Below are 20787 nucleotides of genomic sequence, written 5' to 3'. Positions count from 1 at the left end.
ACCAGCAGGATACCTTTTCTTGTGGAGATAGACAACTGCCTTATATATAGTGAAAATAACAGTTTGGTAAATTTTCTAGTACAGAATCAAACTGATTTATTTTTTGAGAGGATAATTTGTAATTTTTCATGTAAAAGAGGTAAGAATGCTTTATATAATGTAACATTATTTAAATGCATTCACATGCATTCAGAAAAGTTTAAAAAATGCTCATTTGCTCACACAAATTTTTTCCACAAGATTACTCATTTATTATTTTTAAGTCCTGTTCATACTACACAGTAAATGATTATCCAAATATCTGTACTCAACTGGATAAGGAAAAGGAGTTGTTGATGTTCATAAAATATGACAGGTGGTGAAATCTATTCTAAGGAAATCAAAGAGTAATTGTTGTTATATATCTCCTGTTTAAAATTATACCAGTGCTTAATTGGCTTTTCCCCATCATCTTATAATCTTATTTTCCCCCATCCAAACCTACGTGGGGTCCAAAGCACCTGAAAATACACATATCTGGGGATTTTTAAAAATGCTACCTGAATCTGGCTATAGTTAACATTTATTTGAAACTGGTAGATTACACTATTAGATTAGGTACAGGTGTTTTAAAGTATAATTTAATCATTTATATTTCACTCATTATAAAAGAATAACATTATGCAAAAACCATATTCAAATAAATTAGTGTAATATAGGTTCATAGGCTAGCATGTGTACACAAATAATTTCATTAACTTGATATTTGTGGCATCAATCTGAATTAGCAATATTCAGAAACACCTCTCTGGACTGGCCTTGTACCTGCTCGATGCATTAACCAGCGTCTTCAAGCTACTTGGGTTACGGATCAGCTTGTCCAACATATTGACGATTTCATCAAACTTGGGCCTGCTATTTCGGTCTTTCTGCCAGCAATCCAGCATTAATTGGTAGAGAGCAGCAGGACAGTCCATGGGGCTTGGCAGACGGTAGCCTTCCTCTACAGCTTTAATCACCTGTGTAAAGTGAAAGAGAACCGGTCCCCCAAAGCCACAAATTTAGTACAGAATAGATTGAGAAATTTCCCACTGTTCAGTTTGCATCCTTTCTTACTCTTACTCTTGCAGTAACAAGCATCACTGTCTCTAACATCCTTGATTATTCCATTTGCTGCAAAATACAACAAAGAAAAAATATGCTTTCGCACAATATAAAAAAAGACAGGTTTTCCTCACATATGATAAAGAAAATAAATGGTAATCATCTCTACCTAAAATCTTGGTGTAGGGTGATTTGTAAAATTAATTGACATAAAAATAAACAGTTTATCTTTTATTTATCCTCACATTCTGGAATCAAAGAGAGATTAACTTTTCTAGTGGCTTCTCTGAAAAGTTAATGTCTTTTTAATGAAAAATTATGTGTAGAACCACATTTTTTAAAGTAATAGAACTGTAATTTTACTACTAAAGTGACTTTTGGATGGCAAATGATGGATAAGTCAAAGGCTAAATTAGCATAAATGTCTTATGTATCATTTAATAATGTCAAGGTCTGGCTGTTTATTATCATCTACTGATTTCTGTCAGGAATTTGGAATGACTGTTTAATAGTGCAGGAATTACAAACATCACTGATTTTAAATGCAACCACACATATGAGTATCAGTCTAATTGTGAGATTGTTTTATCAAAGACATTCTTAATGTTGCTGCTGCCATCAAAATGTCTAATTCCAGAAGAGTTCTGTCTACGCTACTGAACATAATAATACAACTTTTATTCAATTATTAAAATTTTAATATTTAAATGATACTCCAAACTAATAATAATGAGCATATTTCTCAAAATCCTATTTGAATAATTTCTTAATGATTAAACTTAATTATACTTTTCAACAAGCACTTTAGATTTGATCTGACAAATTGAAAAAATATGATGATTAGAATTGAATTTTTATCAAGATAATTTTGAAAGATTGTAGAGAAACCAGTCTCTCAATGATAAAGGAAATGGCATCTGAACAAAAGTAGTGGCAGATGGAGAGATTTCGGAGACATTTATAACATAAGGGTAGAGGTGAGAGTAGAGAAAGTATTTGAGAGAAAACAAGTCCAAGCCTTTCACACCGGATGGCTGTTGTGATTAATTTTAGGTTAGCACATTTATGGGGGTGGGAAATGCTGACAGGTATAATTTGGGGCTTGTTTATTTGAGGTGAGTAGGGAACCACAGATGGCAATCTGCAGGAATCTGTCTGCAGTACAGGAGATATTTGGGCTGATAATAAATGTGAGGGTCATCAACGCTTGGTCACAGCTTGAAGTAGGGTGTAGTTTATATCTCCCCAGGAAGGGCACAAAATAAAGGTTCCTGAGAAGCACCAATAGTTAAGTTTGGGCAGAGAAATAAAAAGTACTCAAGAACTCGAAAAATAAATGGTCAGATAAATAATTGAATAACTATGAGCAAAATATCTGAGAGTCATCTACCACTTTAGTTAACTCAAAAACAATACAGCTTTATTATTATTATTTAATTTTATTTTTTAAACATCTTTATTGGGGTATAATTGCTTTACAATGGTGTGTTAGTTTCTGCTTTATAACAAAGTGAATCAGCTATACATATACATATATCTCCATATCTCCTCCCTCTTGTGTCTCTCTCCCACCCTCCCTATCCCACCCCACTAGGTGGTCACAAAGCACTGAGCTGATCTCCCTGTGCTATGCAGCTGCTTCCCACTAGCTCTCTATTTTACATTTGGCAGTGTGTATATGTCCATACCCCTCAAAAGTTAAAAGGCATAGAGGGAACTTTCCTCAACATAATAAAGGCCATATATGACAAACCCACAGCCAACATCATTCTCAATGGTGAAACACTGAACCCATTTCCACTAAGATCAGGAACAAGACAAGGTTGCCCACTCTCACCACTATTATTCAACATAGTTTTGGAAGTTTTAGCCACAGCAATCAGAGAAGAAAAAGAAATAAATGGAATCTAAATTGGAAAGAAGACATAAAGCTGTCACTGTTTGCAGATGACATGATACTATACATAGAAAATCCTAAAGATGCTACCAGAAAACTACTAGAGCTAATCAGTGAATTTGGTAAAGTAGCAGGATACAAAATTAATGCACAGAAATCTCTTGCATTCCTATACACTAATGATGAAAAATCTGAAATTGAAATTAAGAAAACACTCCCATTTACCATTACAACAAAAAGAATAAAATATCTAGGAATAAACCTACCTAAGGAGACAAAAGACCTGTATGCAGAAAATTATGACACTGGTGAAAGAAATTAAAGATGATACAAATAGATGGAGAGACATACCATGTTCTTGGATTGGAAGAATCAACATTGTGAAAATGGCTGTACTACCCAAAGCAATCTACAGATTAAATGCAATCCTTATCAAACTACGACTGGCATTTTTCACAGAACTAGAGCAAAAAATTTCACAATTTATATGGAAACACAAAAGACCCCAAATAGCCAAAGCAATCTTGAGAAAGAAAAACGGAGCTGGAGGAATCAGGCTCCCAGACTTCAGACTATACTACAAAGCTACAGTAATCAAGACAGTATGGTACTGGCACACAAACAGAAATATAAATCAATGGAACAGGATAGAAAGCCCAGAGATAAACCCACACACATATGGTCACCTTATCTTTGATAAAGGAGGCAAGAATATACAGTGGAGAAAAGACAGCCTCTTCAATAAGTGGTGCTGGGAAAACTGGACAGGTACATGTAAAAGAGTGAAATGAGAACACTCCCTACACCATACACAAAAATAAACTCAAAATGGATTAAAGACCTAAATGTAAGGTCAGACACTATAGAACTCTTAGAGGAAAACATAGGCAGAACACTCTATGACATAAATCACAACAAGATCCTTTTTGACCCAGCTCCTAGAGAAATGGAAATAAAAACAAAAATAAACAAATGGGACCTAATGAAACTTAAAAGCCTTTGCACAGAAAAGGAAACCATAAACAAGACCAAAAGACAACCCTCAGAATGGGAGAAAATATTTGCAAATGAAGCAACTGACAAAGGATTAATCTCCAAAATTTACAAGCAGCTCATGCAGCTCAATATCAAAAAAACAAACAACCCAATCCAAAAATGGGCAGAAAACCTAAATAGACATTTCTCCAAAGAAGATATACAGATTGCCAACAAACACATGAAAGAATGCTCAACATCATTAATCATTAGAGAAATGCAAATCAAAACTACAATGAGATATCATCTCACACCGGTCAGAATGGCCATCATCAAAAAATCTACAAATAATACATGCTGGAGAGGGTGTGGAGAAAAGGGAACCCTCTTGCACTGTTGGTGGGAATGTAAATTGATACAGCCACTATGGAGAACAGTATGGAGGTTCCTTAAAAAACTAAAAATAGAACTACCATACGACCCAGCAATCCCACTACTGGGCATATACCCTGAGAAAACCATAATTCAAAAAGGGTCATGTACCACAATGTTCATTGCAGCTCTATTTACAATAGCCAGGACATGGAAGCAACCTAAGTGTCCATCAACAGATGAGTGGATAAAGAAGATGTGGCACATATATACAATGGAATATTACTCAGCCATAAAAAGAAACAAAATTGAGTTATTTGTAGTGAGGTGGATGGACCTAGAGTCTGTCATACAGAGTGAAGTAAGTCAGAAAGAGAAAAACAAATACCTCATGCTAACACAAATATATGGAATCTAAAGAAAAAAAAAAAGGTTCTGAAGAACCTAGGGGCAGGACAGGACTAAAGGCACAGACATAGAGAATGGACTTGAGGACATGGGGAGGAGGAAGGGTAAGCTGAGACAAAGTGAGAGAGTGGCATGGACATATATACACTAACAAACGTAAAATAGATAGCTAGTGGGAAGCAGCCGCATAGCACAGGGAGATCAGCTCAGTGCTTTGTGGCCACCTAGAGGGGTGGGATAGGGAGGGTGAGAGGGAGGGAGACGCAAGAGGGAAGATATATGGGAACATATGTATATGTATAACTGATTCACTTTGTTATAAAGCAGAAACTAACACACCATTGTAAAGCAATTATACTCCAATAAAGATGTTAAAAAAAAAAGGCAATAACTATGTTATAGCATTTGTAGAAAATATTACAAAAACTATAACACATGGTTAACATATCTAATGTATTAAAATCTCATGCATATTGAGAAATAAAATAATAAAACAGTAAAATAATAAAACAACAAATAAATAAGAAATAGGTACTAATCAAAAATTTACAAAAGAAAAAAAATGCTAAATCGATTTTGAGAAATTATTATCACTAGTGATCAAATAAATGAATAGTAAAAATTAAAAGTATCATTTGCACTCATATATTAATGGAAGTTCATTTATTTATTAATTTGCTTATTATAAGACTTCCCCTTGTGGATAAGGACAGTGGTATTACCTTAATAACATATATGTACCAAAATTAAATGTCTTAGTATATTTTATATCATGAAATATTTAACTATGCAGTGAAAACAGTTATTCCTATTTACTTAAAACATGATATATTTTATAATGTGCTTTTCCCCAAAGCTGATACCAATTATGTCTATTTTTTTTCTTTAGCACTTATTTAAAAAAAATATTGTATTTCCTTCACCGAGCAGCTAGTCTTTTTATTTTATTTTATTTTTTTAGCAGCTAGTCTTATATGTGATTATGAAATGAATGAATTAAACCAATTCCTTAGTTTTAAAGGAATTAGTACGTTATTTGATCTGAGAAATTATTTCCAGAATATATTACTTAACTTTATTTTCAGCTAAATGTTTATATATAAATATAATACTCTGTCTCTAAGTTAACTTAGAACTTGGCCCAGTAATTAGGTCATTGAATTTAATTCTAAATTCATGTTTAGAATTTATATTTAAAATAGATTTAGAGCTATAATTTTAGATTTTATATTTAGACATTTTGAAGTGATTTTTTTTTTCATTTTTACCTATTGTTCCTTTCATAGCTTGGGGGAGAAATGAATGGCATTAGTACTCTGGTGGTTTGTGAAATGCTGAAAATCTGCCAAAGTGCAATTTAGGTTGTTCATTTTACCATACAATTTATAATGTATGGCCAATGAGTCATTATCTCAATTGACTTTGTTATTACGATTACCTTTGTTAATTGAGGTGGTTGAGATGAATGCAAGAAAAGAGAAAAAAAATAAAAATAATAAGACAACCAGAATTTTTACAGACAATCTGGCACCATTTCAGATTTCTATATCTGAAATATTATCATAAGCTATGCATTTTCTTGGCATTGACATGTAAATCAATAGTCTGAACACAATTTAAAGAATGCTGCCTTTCCTTCCAATACATAAAACCCAACACTGAGCACCTAATAAGGCATTCTTCACTGGATGGTGACTCTATTGGGCCCTTTCCATCATGCAAGGGTCATGGGTTCATCTTTCAGATACATATACCCATTCTGGTTTGCTTTTACCCACAGAGCCTCAGCTAGCATTATAAGGTTGGAATGCTTGATCCACAAACATGGACTCCCACCGAGCATATACCCTAACTAGAATATCCACCTCATAGTGAAGGATGTGTGAGCTTATCGCATACTTAGCAATGTGTTCCTAAATATTTAACAACTGGCTCTTCTTGTGGGGAAAACAGATTTATAACATTTTCTCACTTATCTGATATAAATACTCGCTCCATGTCAACTGCAAGCTACCAACATAATCTCATTCAGGTAGAAATGTTCTGAAAATTCACCAGCTGATATGTGCTGGTTCCAGCAACCACTACACATAGTTCACCATCCAGAAGCAACTAGCCTCACAGAATGCTGGAAGGCTTTTTAAAGGCACAGCTGAAGTACCAACATGGAGGCAACACTTTGATAGGAGTAGATGTCATTATTCAGGATGCAATTTATGTATTAAATCAATTAACTCAGAAACTTCTATATTGTGCTTCATTCCCAGTAGCTCTTGCAAGGCGACAAATGGTTATAGCTGTCACCAGGCACTTTGGACTACTTGTGCCCAGGTACAAGCACAAGAGAAGGTAAGTCACCATGATGGCCAAGGTTATTGATACTGAACAGCAGGAGGCATATCAGCTGTTTTCACACAGTTGGGGTGGGGAGAAATTTGTGTGGAATCCAGGTAATACTCTAAGGGGCTCTCTTGTTACTCCTTTATAACAGCTGTGGCCAGAAAATGCCGACCCCCAAGAGTGAAGGATTGATTTCTTCTACTAGTTAAGCCACAATGATCTGCCAGGTTGTTGGTGATGGGAAGTCAGAATGGAGAGTGGAGGAGGGAGAGGCTAAGGACCAGATGAGGTCCTGAGATCAGCTGAAGCTACAGAGGTTGCAGTTCAGTCCATAACCTGCCTCTGCTGAATTTCCCTTCAGAAGGAAAACCCCACAGAACCATGGAACAGATGCTTCCTGAACCTGTGTGGAAAAGTTGTTCTGTGTTGCAAAAGGGGTGGAGCATAGCAACCTTGAGAATCTGTCTCTCATATCTTCACCTGCAGGGATGGAAATTGATCTACAGTCCTTAACCCTAAAGCCTCTAAAATCCATCATCACATTTACACCAAGGCCATGCTTTACATAGGTTACTCCCAGTCAGTTACAGAATATGGTAGTGATAAGATAGGCACATTCCTATGAGACTCCTATGACAGGCAATGCTGGCTTGAGGACTCCTTGGCGGCCTTGGCAACCTCTCTTAGAAGTGCACTTCAGCCTCAGATGCTTGCCTCCAATCATCTTTCCTTCGATCTCTACTCTACCTGGGGTCAGATTTGTATCAGAGTCTGACATCTCTCCCAGCTTCCTCTCATCCCTTCATGTTTGTCCTCACAAGCAATTCTCTTTAATAATACTAATGTGTATGTAACTTCCTCATGGCATAGGCTTCTTGGAGGATCTAGACTAGCCAAGGCCCATTGGTATCATAGGTACTAAGATGCAAATTGTATGTATATTATCTACATTCATTTTTAACACATATTTGCAAAATAGAAATCATTATACACATTTTACAGGTGAAACACGTGACATTCCAGAAGGTTAACTACTGCCCACGTTCACATAAGTCACAAGTGGCAGTGGAAAGATTCACATTTAAGTCTCTCTGGCATGCAGATATGTGGTCTTTCTATCCTGGTGCTGAGTCACACTATTGAAATGAGAAATAATTACCTCCCAAGAAAATAATTTGGGACAGGTATGGATATTACCTCACGGAATCAGATTTCTTGCACCATAAGAAAAAAATTAATACCCAGAATTAAAATGAGCTATTTTGGAAGATAGTGCATTCTTTATCACAGGAGGTGTGAAAGTGTAGGCTGAATAAGTGAGTGGCAGGAAATTTGTAGGGAAACTTTGAGCATCAGCTGTGTGTTCTGATGAATTAGGTTCTATATAGAGTGTGAGTGCCTGTGTTGCTTGGTGTTTACTCAAAATTTCACAGATGAGTCCTTTAGTTACTATGAGATATGAAGCTTCCCCCAAAGTGACTAGAGTTTAATAATATAGTCCTGGAAATTATCTCAAATGCCATAGAAATAGTTCCAGATAGACCAATTTTCTTCCTAGGATATTTTTTCTGTCTCCAATAGCTATTAAAAATGTACTGAGTATGTCTTTTTTCTTTGTATATCAATCTTAGATCAATAGAATTCCAGAGATTAAAGAGATCTTGGAAATTTGTTCAAGTCCATTCCCTTTATAATCATTGAAACTGACCGAGAGTAATAGAATCAAAGATGATTCTATTCTTTCAATTTCAGATTTGTGTTTTAGTTGTTTTTAAACAACAAGGTATAGGAATTTTAGGCTGCAGTATTGATATTTCTTTACGTCTCATTTTTTTCCAAAGGGGTAAGAATTTTCATGAGGTTACCTACCAGTCCCTAAACTAATTACTTGCATCCAAGGGCAGCATTATCCTTAGAAGACCAATAATCATTTGTCCAATAGGCTCATTTTAGACATTACTGCACTGAGACTAAGAATAATTTGCTCACTGTCAAATCTTGGTAATTTGCAGTGCTTGGATGAGAACTAAATTTCTCATACTTTAGTTAATTACAACATGCTGTGTGTTACCATAAAATATTCTTTTTTGTTTTACCATTAAAAATTCCAGCAATATTATATACATATACACATATATACATCATTCTATTCCATCAGAAACTGAAACAAAAAATTGTTAGAGGAAGAGAGGCAAACCCAGCACAAAGTGAGTTCACATCCTTCTGGAGTCAAAGTTTTTGCTGCCTTAAAGGTCATATTTAGGCTGACAGAAATGGTACTAGAAACCTGAATGCCTAAAAAAAATTTTAAAAACAGATTACTTAAAACATTTTGAGTTTTTAAAACATTTTGTAATTTATGTACTTAGTATACACTATGTATTCATACATTTCTGAATAAATACAAGAGAAAGACATTGTCACTAAATATAAAAATGCAATACAATGACATCTCTTCTTATTTTGTTTTTTATTTTAAGTTCTGAAAAATGTTGAGATTTAAAATGTTTGCTATAAATAAAGAAGCTTCTACTGACTACAGGATGTTATCTTAGCTTCCCAAGCTTGAATCAGAGTTCATGGTCTGATATGTACCTAAAATCATCTTAATCATTTTAGTTTATTTTTATTATGTGTTGTTATGGCTTTTCTCTGTGGTAACAGAGGCAATCCTAAGTCAGAAAAAAACTACTGCAGCATTCTATCCCTCTGACACAGTGGAAGGTCTCCTCTGAGAGATTTAGATTATTCTGCATGTCTTGGTAATGTAACATTTTCATGGTGGCAAAGCCTTTTTAGAATCAGTATCTGGAATGTAGAGATGATGGGATACATCATTCAAAACTGCCAAATCAGTACTTCTATTTTGCTTTCTGAGAATCTTTTTTCAAAAGAAATATTCAATGATCATGATTTTCAAATACAGTAGATCGGTCATGTTTCTTAGATACAAATTTTGATGGAAATTGAGGCATACCAAACTTAATGCCATATCTAGAAACTAAATGCCACTAATGCTAGTAAACTTGCTGAGAAAATGCAAAGCATGTATTGGACCTTCTATTAAAGGAAGACATTTTAGAAAGATCTTTAACTGTATAACATTTTTCTGTAAACCTCATTTAGATTCTTGGAAAACCCAGCCAATGCCAAAATATTAGTTTTTATTTTTATTATGCCCTACAAATATTAGCACTTCCTTGTATTTTTCTAAATAGTTTGAAATAAAGTTATCTGCAAAAGTATCAAGGCTCTCAAATGGCTGAAATCAGGAAAAATATCTGTTGCCAATCCTTCACACCTCTTTGTTTCTATGTCCTTTTCCATATAACTTTATATTGTCCATTCAAAATGAGCAGTGTGAGTGGACTGATCCTCTGATTATGGGATTGGACGATGGAATGTTGCAGGCTGGGTTTATTCTCATCCTTCAGCCATGGGGAAAATGAGCTCATATCTAGGCTAGCCTGCTGGTCTCTGAAAGAAGATGAGGGCCGTGTGGAGCAGAGCCAAGGTTTACCAGTATCGATCAGCCAATCCCCAGAAGCATGAGCCAGCACAGTCCAGATCAGTAGAAACACTTATGAGCATTCACCTAGCATTATGTTCTACTTTGATCTATCATTTTATTTGTGACAGATAACAGCTATATCAGGCATAATTTCCAATAATGTGAATAATAATGCTACACATATTATACACATAGTTGGGAAAGACTAATAATTCCTAGTGATGGAATCAGAATTCAAAATATCTCAAGTGAGAAGGAGTTATAACACTAGGCAACTAAGGGGTAAATGTTTTCCTTGAGTGAAGGGAGCAGGCTTGCTGGCGTTACAGAATAAAATACTTTCACAAAAACTAAAGGAAAAAATGGCATTGAAATGAGCCTTGAGAGAAGTCAGAAGCCAAACCATACATCTCAAGTTAGCATTCGGCATTTATCTGGAGAGTAGCAAGTAGCAAATAGGTCTGGTCTTTGTCTAGGCTAGATTAATGCATAGTAATCATTATATATTGAATTGAATATTTTATATTCAATTAGAAGGTTGAGCTAGGCTCACTGGTTGGAAATGAAAGGGAGGATGTAAACATTGATTCAATTGGAAACAGTATAGTGGTTAGATATTAAAATTTTGGAGAACCAGGTTGAAATTTCTGGTATAACTTTTATTATTTTTGTGGCACTAAGAAAATCATTTAATCTCTTAAGTTTCAGTTTATTAACAGCCAGACAGAAATAATATCTCTCTGATGGGTTGTTAAATGTGTGACAAGAGTTCAATACTTTGGCCATAGTCCTGCCCCTAAAATCATAAAGTTGAAGACAATAGATACTGCGTTCTCTAAATTTAGAGAAACATAGGTCAGCATCCCTTCACTAGGTCAAGCGAACAGGGCAAAAGAAAACTAGTTGTAGCAATTTTAGATGACTAAAAGAAAGGGAGACTCACTGCCTTGCAGTATGCTTGTTGAGAGGAGAGAATCCATCAGCCTAATTTATTATTGCTATCCGAGAAGAATGCCGTGAAATATTTCTTGGGAAAGCCGCAGGGTGACCCTGCCTTCTCATCTGGGGAAATCTGAAGAAGGCAGGATGGCTGGGGCAGCCTGCAATAGTATCTAAAAGAGGGAAGACTGGTAGAACATCAAACAAGGATGTGCTTTCCTCAGGCGAAGCAGACATGTGTAAGGTACCATAAGAGGTTGTGAAGTGGGGAGCAGGCGGCAAGCGCGAGGAACTCTGGGACATCTCAGTTGGAGCACATCCTCCTCTTAAGGACCTTGCAGAGAGGAAGGCAAGAATCTGACAATTCTTCCTTCCCAATCTTGCTACTTAGGGTCAGGTTGGCCCTGCAGTTGTGGAAAACACTTTGAAATGGATATAGGATTGACTCTGATTTAGATTGGACTTGGATTTTTATATCTGAAAGTGAGTCAATTACCGGCATGGTACTGTTGATTCACCAAAATGCAGCTGGAGAGCTAAAGCACCTGTCTAATAATCCCTGAGGGCATAGGAGCAGGAGATTTTACAGAGCATGGATGAAAGAAATAATTGGAGAAAAAAAGAAATGTTTTAAATCAGCATGGTATTTAGTTAAGACTGTTCATTATACTGGTTTTTATATAAAGAAGTAATGAGCTATTAGTTGGTAAATCATTTAAAACAGAGTATGGAATATAGTAAGGGCTCAATAAAAGATAGCTTTTATAATTATTTGAAGAAAAAATATCAAATTTCAATGCAGTCCAAAATAGAAAGGGCTATATTGAATAGTAACGATGGAAAATTACAAAGGCAAAAACCAAAGAGCCATGTAGTCAGGCAGCATCCTGAACTTGAATAGAAGATTCTTTCATGGTTTCTTTAATTCCAGGATTCTATTATTCTAAGCCTGAATTATTTATCCATGTGGGAAAAAAATCTGTTTTTTTTTTCCCAAATTAAATAGACAATATTACTCTTCCTACATTTTTTTAATGTAAAGAAACAGATTATTTCTTTTTATCCTCTAAGAGCATCCACTATTAAATCAATATCATTCACCCTTTTGGTTTGGAGTTTTAGCTCCCTTTATCAAGTGCATGTCATAAAAACTTGTCTGTCAGCATTCATTCTTTGATGGCTCTTTCTTCATTTTTGAAAATGATACTGACATAAAACGAGTGACACAGCACTACAGTGCTGCTAGAACTGTCTGGCAAGCTTTTATATAACAGTAACTTGCTTTCCTTTGTACTAACTTATTTTGAGCTTCTGCATAAAGGATTTTAATAACAACAAACCAGATCAGAGGTTAAGCAAAGAGTATTTCATTTTTTTAAGCAACTGTCATTTTCAGAAATATATATATACACACACACACACACACACACACATATATATATATAGTCTCCCGACTCAGAGAACTAACTGTTTCAATTCAAACTTTAGGGGGAGTAGTTCCATACTTACATCTTGGTTGGTCATCTCCCAGTAGGGTCTCTCTCCATAAGACACAACCTCCCACATCACGATCCCATAGCTCCAGACATCACTGGCAGAGGTAAACTTTCGGAAAGCTATAGCTTCTGGGGCAGTCCATCTGATTGGAATTTTGCCTCCCTACAATTGAAAAAGAAGAAAAAAATTCCCGCATACTTCAAATGTATCTAGGGATACTGCTTCCTCACTGAAAAGATCTAGAAAGAGATGTAGCATTTTTAAGTGAATCTGTTTGACAGCATACAGTCTCTTTTCACATATCTCAGCCCATAAGCACTTGTAGGCTGACTACTAATTGGCTGTCTGGACTCTTTCTAGTTTAAATTCTGTTTGACTACTGGAACACATACAGGACCCACATCTCAATTACAGTATCAGGATGGCAGCTCTAAGTGGGGAAAGCAGGCAGTCAGGCAAATCAATAAGGTATACTTTCATGACTTTCTAACAGAAAGTAAAGGACTCAAATTCCCAGGGTTCTTTTTTCCTTTAATATAGGGACTGTAAATAGAAAGTCTTGATTGCTGAATGTAACCATGAGAAGTTTAAAAGTTAATAAGACAAGCATGAAAATCAGATGTATTAAAAACTTAGTTATACTTTCTCCTGACACCGTGCAATTTCTTTTAGACTTGATTTCTCTTATTTCCCATTGTCATATTTTTGTGTGTGTTTGGTCAAACTGTTTTGTTTTGTTTTGTTTTTAACCTAAAAGGTAAGTATCTAAATGAGATTCAACCAAATTAAAAATTATTAAAATTAGATTACGGGGGAAAACTTACAACATTATCAAGTTTGGGGTTTTTACATGATAAAAACAATGATTTGGTAAGTTTTCTCCTAGTTTACATGATAACACTTTTATATCCCACCCCTTTCAGGGTAAACTTTTTTCTCCTCATTTTTAAAAGAAGAAAAATCAATGCAACCAAACATTTCATCCATAAGCAAATATATTTTAAAAGAGAGAAAGAGAGAAGTGTGTGTTTTTAATATTTTCCTGTAAAAAGACTAATATATGCCTTCCTGTTTTGCAGGAAGAAAAAAAAATTAATTCACAAACTAGAAAAAATGGGACTTAAACTTTCTTTATGAACCAAAGTTTCAGGATATATGAAGAAATAACAATTTCATGTACTGCTTAAAATTGTTCTGAGTTGATGTTAGTTTGAATTATTGAAACTAAGTTTGAATTATTTGCTCCTTATGGTAGCACCACATTGAGAAGACTTTCCTGAAACATAGCTTTTGTTAATTAATTATTCATAGGCAAGATCACATCATTAGGCCTGGCTATGTGGCACTGGGATCATCTATAATTACTACAATTCTTCTTGAAATTGTAATTTGTTGATTACTTTAAACTTCAGCCTAGAAATTTTCTCCTGGTCCTCTGACCATCATATTGGACATCAATATTATCTGAAGTTCCCTTATTGGCTCATCTCTCAGTATATGGATTTTCCACGAAGTGCTGCCACACCCCATTTCCCAGGAGTAAGTCTTGAGGGTCTCAGGATCTCTGGCTCCTCTCCCCCTCCCGCTCCACCAGCACGGCACATTCACACAGACCTTGACAAATTTATTTTATGCATTTAACTGAGACACCAACCAATCATGCTGGGAATGGATTTTTCTATAACCTCAATCTTGCTTAGGCCAAGTTTATTAAGTGTAACTCTAATCCCAGGAGAATTCCTAATTGAGGTTTCATTTAACTCAAATAATGACAATAATAATTAGGTCTAGAAGGAAAGGGATATTCCATCAATTAATTTATTGATTTATTAAGCTGACAATTTGAAGGCTTTGTTTGCTTAGATAAGTTACTCATGATCTTCAGCATAGTATAATCCTTAACTATCCATAAATCACAATGCAACAATGAAAAAAAACCAGCCTTATAATCTATAAATAGTTTATTGTTAGACTATGAGTAGAAGTAATTTTAAAACGTTGAATTAAATAAGAAAATGTGTAACATCTATCATAAGAATAAGAGATGACAAAAGTATTCTGCATTGAAACAAAAGTTAGCCACATTGTATAGATATAAAAAGATATAATGATAAATTCCTGTCTTCATAAGAAGTTTAAACATTGAGGATATCTTGATGCCATTCAGAAGATTTAGAATTAAACAAATGTAGTTTATTAAAAGGGATTAAAACTCCAGAAGTGCAATACATAGACTGTCCAGAAAATTCTGTTGCATCAATTCCCACAGTTTTCCACAGAAAAAACTGTCAATTATACAACAGCAATTCAGGAAGCAATTACTTTGCTGGAAAAGGGTGTTGATTTATGTTAATTATGACAATGTGAATTAGTGACCAATTTTCCATAGATGTGGGCTTAACAGTTTACATAGTATAAAAGAAATTAGGCATTAAAATACCACCAGTAATGTTAATATATGTATATATAATATATTTATTGCTTTTAATGCAGGAGATTCTCTCTTTAACTTTTTCTTTTATGTTTAATACTCTATAAGATTTTTATGAGTTGTATCCACTCTGAACTCAAACTTTTTATTTTCAGTATCTGCAAGGAAAAAATGAACTACTAAGACTCATAAAGTGAATACTTGGCTTATCTGAATTTAATATTTGAATTTTCTGATACCTAACAAGGAGAGTTATCTGGATTTTTTTAATCCACCTTCCCCTTTTTCTCTCTCTTTCTTCCTATATTGGAGGAATTTCTTTCTTTTTTCTTTTCTTTCTTTCTTTCTTTTTCTTTTTTCTATTTCCTTTAAAATCTTTAAATATTAAATGTCTCTAGTCTAGTATTTCAGAAATTCATTCTGTTAGCTCTTACCCTAGTGGTGTAGGCTGCCTCAGGATCATCTTCCAGTATCCTGGAAAGCCCAAAGTCAGACACTTTGCACACAAGGTTACTATTGATTAAGATGTTTCTGGCAGCAAGGTCTCTATGCACATAGCCCATGTCAGAAAGGTACTTCATTCCTGCAGCAATGCCTCTCAGCATACCAACCAGCTGGATCACAGTGAACTGCCCGTCATTTTTCTGTAAAGATTATACAGAAATATTAGTCCTACAACCCCAATCACTAAGGGAAAATATGAAAGGATCTCCCTTCAATCCCCAAATTAATATATACTACTACCAAATTCATATGCAATTTCTATCTGAAGGAGAATGGAAAAAGTTAAGCAATAGATAGTTAACTTGATAATGCATAACAGTCCTCTGCTTGGTCAAAGCAGATAAAGGCTTTGAGAGCCCTTGATAAAATCTCACTTATAGTTGCTCTTTTCTACATTGTAATCCTTTATTCTCAGTCATCAGAGGAGTGTTTTCATCACTTCAACCTAGTGCCTGCCTTGGGTTAACACTGCACATTTTTGAAATGACTTAAAAGAAGCTGGCTGGATAGGCGTATTGGGGTAAGGAAGAAGTGGCCAGAGGAAGTAAGGGAGAATCTGCAGTAGCAGATAGGGGAGGGAGGGACTGAACAATGACCAGGAGAATGTTAGCATTTCTTGCAAGCTTGCTGTCTTTGTCAAGGGCACTGGACTTGGTGCAGACACACAGAACAAGGCTCAACTGAAGCTTATTTTGAAATAAAGGAATGGGCTTCCCTGGTGGCGCAGTGGTTGAGAGTCTGCCTGCCAATGCAGGGGACACGGGTTCGAGCCCTGGTCTGGGAAGATCCCACGTGCCGCGGAGCAACTGGGCCCGTGAGCCACAACTACTGAGCCTGCGCGTCGGGAACCTGTGCTCTGCAACAAGAGAGGCCACGATAGTGAGAGGCCCGCGCACTGCGATGAAGAGTGGCCCCCGCTTGCCGCAACTAGAGAAAGCCCTCGCACAGAAACGAAGACCCAACACAGCCAAAAATAAATAAATTAATTAATTAAAAAAAAAAAAAAAAAAAGAAATAAAGGAATGATGTGACCTTAAGAGACCGAAGAACTTAAATATATGTATAAGAAATTTGGCAGCAGAGTCTGGTAGAGGCTGGAGATTGAAAGGGAAGTTTGCCTTGTCAGTGGACCCCTGTCATATTCAATGCACAGGCCCTTCTTATAATTGTCATTAATGCCACTGTCCCATTACTTTTAATCAATAGCAATAGTTGCTACATTGAAAGTGAAAAGCTGCCAGACTACAGGTTTAATCAGGCCTGCAAACATGTTACATTGTCTAGCACATGCTATTTATTAATAAAATGAATTGCCAACGTTTAAAATTTGAAGACTTGCGTATTTAAAAATACAATCTTTTCCTAAAATCCAGAAGATCTGACAACATTGGCTACTGTCTGTTATCACATAATGACTCTGCTGGTACAAGTAGTGACTGGCCCTCAGATGAGTTATGAGTCTATTTGACTCTTTCATTAATATAGATGATTTTCATGGACTTTTTAGACATTTTCCTTATTCTGCCTGATATTATATACTTTGAGAGAGTTAAGTACTTTTTTTTTTAATTTTTATTGAAGTATAGTTGATTTACAATGTTGTGTTAGTTTCTGCTGTACGGAAAAGTGAATCAGTTACACATATACATATGTTGACTTTTTTTTAGATTCTTTTCCCATATAGGCCATTACAGAGTATTGAGTAGAGTTCCCTGTGCTATACAGTAGGTCCTTATTAGTTATCTATTTTATACATAGTAGTGTAGTGTGTATATGTCAATCACAATCTCCCAATTTATCTCCCCTCCCCCCATTTCCTCCCTTGGTAACCATAAGTTTGTTTTCTACATCTGTGACTCTATTTCTGTTTTGTGAATAAGTTCAATTGTACCATTTTTTTAGATTCCACATATAAGCGATATCATATGATATTTGTCTTTCTCTGTCTGACTTACTTCAGAGAGAGTTAAGTACCTATAAAAGCTTCTCTTTTTCTCCTTTCCTTACTTTCTTTCCTCCTTCCTTCCTTCTCTCTTTTATTTTTTTTTGGGGGGGGCACATTAACATACACTTAAATAAAACTGTAGAGACACGTAATTTGGATTTGTATACATTTTCTGAAGTGGATAATTTTCAAACCAAAGTTAATTTTTGTAGTATAATTATCCTGACTCCAGATATTTCTATTTAAAATTTAGCTTCAAAGTGGCTGGATTTCAACTTCAACATCATGGTCAATATATGAATAACACTTTGAATAGTTACATTTGTCTCATATCTTACCTTTAAAAATGTATCTAAAGAGCCATTTTCCATATACTCTGTCACTATCATCACTGGTTTACCTGAAAAGAACACAGTGGTATAAACTGTTGCTTTTAGATTTTGTACTCTTATCTAGGAAAAGTTTACCTGAAAGTTTTTTATTGTTGTCCAAATTATATACATCCGTTAAAAAAAATAGTCCTCTTTGAGTAGCAAGTAAATTCATGACATGATGATATCTTAGTATATACTAAATTGGGTCAGTGAGAAGAAAGTATCACAAGAATGATAAAGATTCAAAAACCCATAATTTTCAATACCAAAATCAATTTATGTAGAAAATGAGTTTAAGGATGAATTTTATTTTAATAGAGGTAATGACATAAAGTGCCAAATAATAATATCCAGCAAAGCACTGCAAACATATTCATCTTCCTCACAGTTCTAAATAAAAACTCTTGTCTAGTCTAACTACCCTGTTTATGATCCCTGGAATATATGTCTTATTTTCCAAACTTAATTTCTTTGTTCTTATAATTCCTTTACTTATGGTTACCTCCCTTTTCCTTCTCTGCCACATACTTACGATCTTCATCAACCCAAATTTTTTCATTCTTCAAAACCCTGTTCTGATTCCTCTTGCTGTCTGGAAACTTCTCTTGCAATCATCATTCTGATGGATGAGGTCCTCCTCTTTTCATGTCTGATATAAAACTGTAGCTAGACAGACTCTGGAGCTACACTGCTTGGCTTTGTATCCCAGATCAATCACTTACTATCAAGTGATCTTGGGCAAATCAACTCTTATCTCTGTATCTCATTTTTCTCATCTGTAAAACGGAGATATGAATGGCACCTGCCTCATAGAGTTACTGTGAGTATCCACCAAGTCCTATTGTTACCCAGGTCACTTAAAATAGTGCCTGTCACTTAGAATTTGCTATGTATTATTATTTTATAAACTTTATCAACTTTGTATCTGTGGGGTTTCATTGCTAGATGTAAGTCGACTAAGAGAATAGATCATATTTTATCCCTCACAAAATTATAGCATTTAGTGTGTAATATGTCTGTGATACAAGATGAAAAATATAAGATCAAAAATCTTTGCTATACGAAAAAATATCTAAAACATGGTTGTTAGTTTTATCACTCCACGCTAACCTCACTATATTTTAAAACATGCCCCTTTACTCTTTGATAAAAGTATACTACATACAATTTTAGTGTTAATTTAAACTATTTTTAGGTAAGTAAAAAAAGACCTTATGATAGTAAAATTCTATCTTGTATATCTATTAATTAACTTTTTATATTATGAAGGGAAACAGGGTCTATTCAATTATGAAATGCACTGTAATTAACTTAACGGCATTCTCCAGAAGGGTGTCTGTATTTTACTTGAGAAGTGATTCATTCAGCTCATAGAGTTAGAACTTTTATATTTATTCATACAGCATTAGTCTGAAATGTAAACAGAGATATAGAAAGTTGACAATTGCATGAAAAAGAAATAACTAGAAAGAAAAAGGAGTTTTCATTCCAAAATCACTTAAAACTCACTATTTAGTATAATAAGGTAGGTCAGTCTAATTTCTCACTCAGACAATTATCTTCTTTTAAAATACTTTAGAAGCATTATTCTTTGAATGAAATGTGACAAGTAATGCTAAAAAGGCGGATGCATTTCTCCTCCTCTTTAAAGTTTGTAAAAGTTATTTAAAAAGTTTGTCTGAAAAAATTCATTTGTCACATATTTGTACTATACCTACGTTAGGTAAAACATCCCATGTGTAGAGAATACACATTGGAGATGTCATTTGATTTGACTTTGGAAGATTGAAAGTCTTCCAATGTGTATTTGGAATACACATTGGAGATGTCATTTGATTTGACTTTGGAAGATTGAAAGGGTCACTGGTGTAATAAAAGGTGACAGATATTCCAGGAAGAAGAGGCAGCATGGGCCAAGGTATCTTGTCATGAAAGAGTTCATCAAGTTCAAACATGGCTAGAGGGCTGAATTTTGCTTTGTAATTCAGGAAGTGACAGGAGATGAGTTGGGGAATGTTGATTTTTAAAACTGACTGGAAATACAATACCTTAGTTAGAAAAAAGAGAATGACTCGTTGTATTTGTAAATGGCCAAGACAACATAACAGAAAAAAAGATTATAACTGCTTTTTCTCCTTAGTATGGCTGTAACCTAAGTTCATGGATTGAGATATGCTTCCAATTTAACTTCATTTTAATGATGCCACACCCATTTTAATGGTCCTCAGACAAACTCTAAATAGACAAAATTCTGCTTTGGGCCCTTTTGGTCCCATTCTTACATCCTAGAGCCTATTTCTGGCTTTTATTAACGTTGAAACCCCTTTTCCTTCAAAAGTCCAGAATTAATATGCTTCCCCAAGGGCGACAGCCAAAATATTTGATAACTGCTTTGGCACAGGGACCTACATGTCTGAAGTTCAACCAGCCATAATGCTGGAATATCAGAACGTCCTGGTGTACCAGACATCACCTCTTCATCTGCCTGATTTCAGGAATTCAGAAGTACCC

At 35.0% G+C, this 20787-nt stretch overlaps 1 protein-coding gene across 5 annotated transcripts in view; it reads right to left on the bottom strand.

The window, feature by feature from the left end:
- The window catches only part of EPHA5 (EPH receptor A5), a 320620-nt gene that overhangs the window by 10605 nt on the left and 289228 nt on the right, over window positions 1-20787 (bottom strand). For all 5 annotated transcript variants that reach the window (XM_059924076.1, XM_059924074.1, XM_059924077.1 and 2 more), the window contains 4 exons: window positions 18241-18302; window positions 15888-16097; window positions 13035-13184; window positions 805-998 (listed from right to left, as the gene is read on the bottom strand). In XM_059924076.1, the coding sequence (XP_059780059.1) occupies window positions 805-998; window positions 13035-13184; window positions 15888-16097; window positions 18241-18302 (616 nt within the window). The remainder of the gene's footprint in view (window positions 1-804; window positions 999-13034; window positions 13185-15887; window positions 16098-18240; window positions 18303-20787) is intronic.

This window comes from Balaenoptera ricei, chromosome 5 (genome assembly GCF_028023285.1).
Source record: "Balaenoptera ricei isolate mBalRic1 chromosome 5, mBalRic1.hap2, whole genome shotgun sequence".
NCBI lineage: Eukaryota > Metazoa > Chordata > Mammalia > Artiodactyla > Balaenopteridae > Balaenoptera > Balaenoptera ricei.
The sequence above is the reverse complement of the archived record's forward strand: the minus strand, read 5'-3'. Positions and strand labels throughout refer to the sequence as shown.